A 6,042-nucleotide genomic window follows, 5' to 3' on the forward strand; every position below is an offset into this window, starting at 1 on the left:
CCCCCCCCCCCCCGCCCGCCCCCGCGGTTGGTTCGCTCCGCCGCGGCGGCAGGGCCCGCTCCGGCCCCGCGCTGAGGAGGCGCCAAGATGGCGGCGCGCGGAGGGGGCGGGCGGCGGGAGGTGCCATGGCCGCCCCCGCGGGCGGCGGGAGGGGGGGGGGGGAAAGCCGCGGGTAATGGCGGCGGGGTGGCTGCGGATCGGCCCGCGGGTGGGACGCGGAGAACCGCGGCACGCGTTGGGCTGAGACGCGGGATAACGGAGAGCGACAACGGAGGGAAAAGGACGAGGCTGGGGGGGGGGGGGGGAAGCATCCTTCCCCCCTCCTCTTCGCGGAGATGGTCTCGCCCAGCCGGCGTGAGGAGCCCGCCCAGGCCGCGCCCCCGCTGCCAGCGGGCCAATCAGCGGCGAGGCGGCTGGAATTATGAATGGGCTGTTTCCCACGTCACGCGCCGCCGTTTAAAGGGCCAGAGCGCGGCCCCGGGACAGACCCCGCGTGGGGCCCACCCGCGACCCCTCCGGCACCGGGAGGGTCCTGAGGGATGGATACACCCGAGAAGGGGCTCCCACAGCCTCCCAGACCTTCCCCCTAGCAAATTCACCCCCCCACCCCACCCGAGAGCCACAAAGAAGCTTTAACAAATGACAGTGAAAGTTTCTTAATTAAAAAGACAAAATAAATCTACACCGCTGTACATATACACATTACTTACAGTAGAAAATCCCAGAGAAATGTCTGCTGTACCCAGCTATGCTCTGCCCATTTCCCTTCCCCTGGAAGCAGCTTCTTTTGGGTCAAATACCAGTGAAATCTGTGAGCAACCAAATAATGGCCACAGACACTCTGAGACTGGCCTAATATCACACCCTGCACACCTGAAATGGTGACAGGATGGACAGGGCTCGTGTGGTTTTATCAAATTCCATGAAATTAACTCACATGTCAATTGGTTCTGCTCTGATTTTTAAGGATTAATAAAAATATCTGTTTAGCTCTGGCCTATAAAGAGCTTGGTAGTAGGAAGCAGTGACCACCTGGCACAATTTGGTAATAATAATATACAAAAGTGACACCAGTCAAGGCGGGGAGAAGGAAGGAAAAGCTCTGGCAAGATGTTAAAAATGGACCACAAAGGCTCACGAGTTCCCCAGGCCAAGGTCCCACCCATTACAAAAGTATTCCCAGTCCTGAGCACGCCCTGGGCTCAGCACAGAGATTCCAGCACCTCTGGGAGATGGGAATTGTTCCTGGAGAGAGCAGTGAGGCTGTGCTGGAAGGCTCTCACCTCTGGGAACAAGAGTCCATTTAACTGCTGCACGGGAGCAGAGGGAGAACAAGCCTCATCTCTGCATAAAGTTCTTTTCCAAGGCAGCAGGAGTTCTCTGCAGGGAGTGGATGTTCCTCTTCACACGGTCCTCCAGGGTGGAGGTGGAGGCACTCTCCAGCTTCAAACGGCTGCAGGGAATTGGGACAGAGGAAGAAATGAGACTTTTTAAACTGAAAGAGAGGAGGTTTAGATCAGAGATTGGATACTGGGGAAAAATTCCTCCCTCTGAGGGTGGTGAGGGGCTGGAATGGAATTCCCAGAGAAGCTGTGGCTGCCCCAGCCCTGGAAGTGTCCAAGGTCAGGTTGGATGGGCTTGGAGCAACCTGGGCTGGTGGAAGGTGTCCCTGCCCATGGCAGGGGGTGACACTGGATGGGCTTTAAGGTCCCTCCCAACCCAAACCATCTCATGGTTCTGTGGTCTGCACTTAAGAACATGCTCTCCTCTGATTAATCTACAGAGCCTGGAGAATAAAACTGCCATGGGATCTTTCCTGCACCCTCTGGAAGGTGTCACTCCAAATCCTTTTGCCTGCCATGGCTACAAGGGCTAAGTTACCACTAAGTGTGTTTAGGCACTTGCAGGCCTAAGAGTGTTTCAAGCACTTAAAACCAGAGAATTTCTAAATATCTGCATGTAAAACCCCACCTGGAGGTTGGTGTTTTTTTATTTCTACAGGTTGGCAAGACACAGCTGGTTACTGTTTCCTGAGTCTGACTGTCAAGGCCATCACAGAAATCAGCACCTTTTGGGCTGAGAGGAGAATTTGGGAACAGCAGATGTCACCTGTTCTACCACAAAACACAGTGGAGATGGATCCTACACCATGATCTGGAACATCCCAAAGCCTGAGGCCCTCACTCAGAAGCTGTGGCCTGGATTTCCCCCCGAATGAGAAGGAGGGAAAAGACTCACTGGAAGAACTTTCCATCCCTGGCGTCGAGTTTCTCCAGCTCTCGCTCCAGCTCCTCCTCCTTCCTGTGTTTCCTGAGGTTGTTTGCTCTCTCCTCTTCCCTCCACTTGGCATTTTCCATCATTTCCTGCCGTTTACGCTCCAGTTCCTCTGGAGAGAGTTTTCTGTTTGGGTAGAAACCACCACTACAGTCAAACAACAGCACCCTGGGCCCCATTCCCCTCATTTCCCATTCCTTAACACCATGGGATTGTTAAGGTTGGAAAAGACCTTTAAGGTCATCGAGTCCAACCACCAAAGATGACTTATAACGCCCCAAATTAGGGGTATTTAGCATGGTTTTCTCTTTGGTGGCCAACCAACAAAGCTTTTAAATATTCTGCTTCATATATGTAAATATTCAGCTTCACCACAGCCCAGCAAGAGCCTCTTTTCTCCCCCTGTGTTTAATTATCAGGCATTGGAACGGGCTACCCAGAGAAGTGGTGGATTCACCATCCCTGGAGGTTTTTAAAAAGAGATTGGACGTGGCCCTTAGTGCCATGATATAGTCATTGGAGTTGGATCAGGGGTTGGACTTGATGATCTTGGAGGTCTTTTCCAACCCAACCTATTCTATGATTCTATGATAATTGACCTGTAAGATGATGCTGTCGAGGTCCTTTTTGCCTGATGGCAGCGAAACAGAACCTCCTAATGAACAGCCCAGGGGACAAAGACACCTCACATTCTTTCCTGCCTGGCAGGAGGAACCGGCGACCACATGGATGGGTTTGGGAAGGTGTCCAAGGTGTCAACTAACAGCCAAGCCCAGGAGCACCCCCTGAGCCCTCGAAGACTCTGTGTCTGACTTTGTGGACACCTGACCTGCTCTGCTGTGGTTCAAACTTGGTTCCCAGGCTGCACCCAGCTGGTTCTCAGCCTCCCTCACCTGGTGTAACCCGGGGGGTGCTGGCGCCTGTAGCTCTTTTTGGGGGAAGGGCTCCTGGCTCTGCCCTTCTCCTCCCGACTGCTGTGCCTGCAACCCAAAAAACGCCCCTGTTAGCACAGATCAGCACATTCCTGAACATTCCCTGGCTTTCTCAGCACGTTCTGAAGCCAAGACATCCCCCACAGCTGCAGGGCTGTTACCTGTCCACCCTGCAAACAAATTCTAATGAATCTTAATATACTTTTTATAAATTTATACTTTTTTACTCAGTTCTAATTATTTCATCAGCAAACAATGAATACCTGCTACCTGATTTTATATGCGCTTAAAAAAGATAATTCTACATCTTTTCTGTATCTATTCTAATTTATAAATGATGAATTCTAATTCTAAATTATGATTTATAATTATATATCATAATATAATATGATATAATTATATTATTATATTATTATAATATATCATATATAATATATTATTATATTATAGTATTATATTATTATAGTACATTATATATAATATACTATTATATTCTATACTATTATATTATATTATTATAATAGATCACATATTATATATTATTATATTATATTCTTATATTATTATAGTATATATATATAATATACTATTATATTCTATACTATTATATTATTATATCATAATATATCATATATATTATTATATCATTATATATATTGTAGTATATTATTGTAGTATATTATATATAATATACTATTGTATATAATATACTATTATATATTATTATATTATATTATATTTTTATATTATATGTAATAATATTTATCACATATATAATAATATACTATTATATTATATTATATTGTATATTATAATTATAAATTATAATACCCAAAGGGTGTGATTAGAGAGGGTGTCCCAAATGAAGAGTGGGATTGTCCCATCCAGCAGCTCCCTGGGTGCCCCTGGACAGCTCCCACCTTCCACCTTTCCATCCATCCATCCCTGAGAATAATATCAGGACACAAAAGTGGCAGGAGATGGAACAGGAGGGATGTTGATTCCAGGGAATTTCCCCCCCAAGCAGCCCGTGGTTCCCTGCCCCAGGTGACCCCCACTCACTGTTTGCTGTGTTTGGAAGGAGATCCTGAGCCCCTGGAGCCGGATTGCTCCGAGTTCCTCTTGCTGGGATGTCTCTGGGGGGAGCGGGAGGAGCTCCGGGAACGATCCCGGTGCCTGTGGGGAGCCCTGTCCTGGCCAGGCCCTGGGGAGCTCCGGGACCTGTGGCTCTGCTCTGAGTCTCTCACCTGGAATTCAGAAGGATCTTGTAGGAGAACAATGGAAAGCCACAGAGGAGATCTCAGACAGAAGGAGTTCAGGGAGGGGTGCATGTGTGGTTGGGGTTTATTTATGTCCCTCCCCAGGTTCCTGTTCACCCCTTGTCTAAAAAAAAAATGTGTCTAAAAATGTTATTTTTGTCTGATGTTCAGAAAACTAAACAAGGCAGCCAAGCTGAGTGTTGGGAGAGATGAGGGAAGAAACTCCTCCCTGTGAGGGTGGGGAGGTGTTGGAATGGATTTCCCAGAGAAGTTGTGGCTGCCCCTGGATCCCTGGAAGTGTCCAAGGCCAGACTGGACAGGGCTTGGAGCAACCTGGGCTAGTGGAAGGTGTCCCTGTCCCTGGCAGGGGGGTTGGAATTAAATGATCTTTAAGGTCCCTTCCAACCCAAACCATTCCACGATTCCATGGGTAACACTCTGAGAAACTAAACAAACCTTAACTCGAATTCTCAGCAGACAAAAGTCCCACCAGGATTTGAATAATTTTAATTTCAAGGCTTAGATGGCTGCAAATTGAATCTAAAATTTATTAAATCGTGTTCCCCTCATAATCCTCTTCCACTTGGTGCAGCAGATTTGCAGCAAACTCCCAAAACTCTTTGGTTTTCCCTCACTCAGGGCACTGGGATTGGGATACACACGTACCTGCAAACCATATCCTGGGACTTTGTAAGGAGCAGGTTTCCAGGAGGAATTGTCCATCCTCTTCTGAGACCTACAGAGAAAACAGAACAGTCCTTTTGGTGCAGGTGAACTGCAAGAATATGGTATTTTTTTAACATGAAATTATTATTATGGCACGTTAATGATGCAAAAACAACAAAGTAACAACACAGGAACATCGAAGCCAATTAAAGACTCAAAGAGAGGATTTGAAAACCAAATAATTTAATGAGGAAATGAGGTATTTTTGCCACAAAACCTCAAAACTTACTTATTTTTGCTTCTCTCCTCCTCACTGCTGGAGCTGTCGCTGCTGGAGCTGCGCCGTCGGTGCTTCTTGTGCTTCTTCTTCTTCTCTTTCTTCTTCTTCTTCTCCTTTTTATCCAAACTGTTCTGCAGCTGCAGAGCAAAACCCCATTTCCTTGTCACTCATTATCACCATCCCCACCCCTGGGGGCTCAGAATCACAAGGGAAAAATCAGCTTTTCTGTGGAAAAGCTCCTGGAACAAAATCCGAGCCACCCAACAAGGTCTTATCTCAAAATTAAAGAGTTTAGGTCAGGAAAGAGCTCAGCTAAACAGCAAAACTTCTGATTTCTGAGCCTCCCCCTGGGTCAGTGTGTTCTGTGCAAAGGAACCCTGAGAAGCACCTACCAAAGCTTTGATTTTCTTCATTTTCACAGGATTATTCAAAACTTCCCTCTTCTTTTCCTCCTCCCTCTTTCTAAAGGAAGAGAAAAAAAAAATCAGTGTTTTTAAACACACAAAATATCACGTTTACATGAGAGAGATCAATCAAGTGCAAGTTCTGAAAACAATAAAGGATGAATCTGCCCTTTTCTCCTCCATTTAAGGTGCAAAAAGCAGGACAAACAAAGATTTGTTACCATCAA

General features: G+C 46.9%; 1 protein-coding gene across 1 annotated transcript; it reads right to left on the reverse strand.

Moving 5' to 3' along the window:
- Positions 1–640: 640 nt before the first annotated feature.
- CWC25 (CWC25 spliceosome associated protein homolog) lies at positions 641–5,998 on the reverse strand. The gene is made up of 8 exons (XM_027698920.1): positions 5,984–5,998; positions 5,804–5,869; positions 5,421–5,548; positions 5,132–5,201; positions 4,269–4,453; positions 3,168–3,254; positions 2,239–2,400; positions 641–1,453 (listed from the first exon to the last, which is right to left on the reverse strand). Exons 1-8 carry the CDS (start codon positions 5,996–5,998, stop codon positions 1,339–1,341), a joined length of 828 nt encoding a protein of 275 aa, XP_027554721.1. The 3' UTR covers positions 641–1,338.
- Positions 5,999–6,042: the final 44 nt, after the last annotated feature.

This window comes from Neopelma chrysocephalum, unplaced genomic scaffold, assembly GCF_003984885.1.
Source record: "Neopelma chrysocephalum unplaced genomic scaffold, ASM398488v2 Primary Assembly neopelma1_134, whole genome shotgun sequence".
Lineage (NCBI taxonomy): Eukaryota > Metazoa > Chordata > Aves > Passeriformes > Pipridae > Neopelma > Neopelma chrysocephalum.

What these genes read in the sequence shown, in the direction of transcription:
- CWC25 (XM_027698920.1), bottom strand. An exon ending in TGAAGAAAATCAAAGCTTTG is followed by an intron (nt 5,549 to 5,803) that starts GTAGGTGCTTCT and finishes TTTGCTCTGCAG; the next exon opens with CTGCAGAACAGTTTGGATAA. An exon ending in CACCCCCCGGGTTACACCAG is followed by an intron (nt 2,401 to 3,167) that starts GTGAGGGAGGCT and finishes CTACCCAAACAG; the next exon opens with AAAACTCTCTCCAGAGGAAC.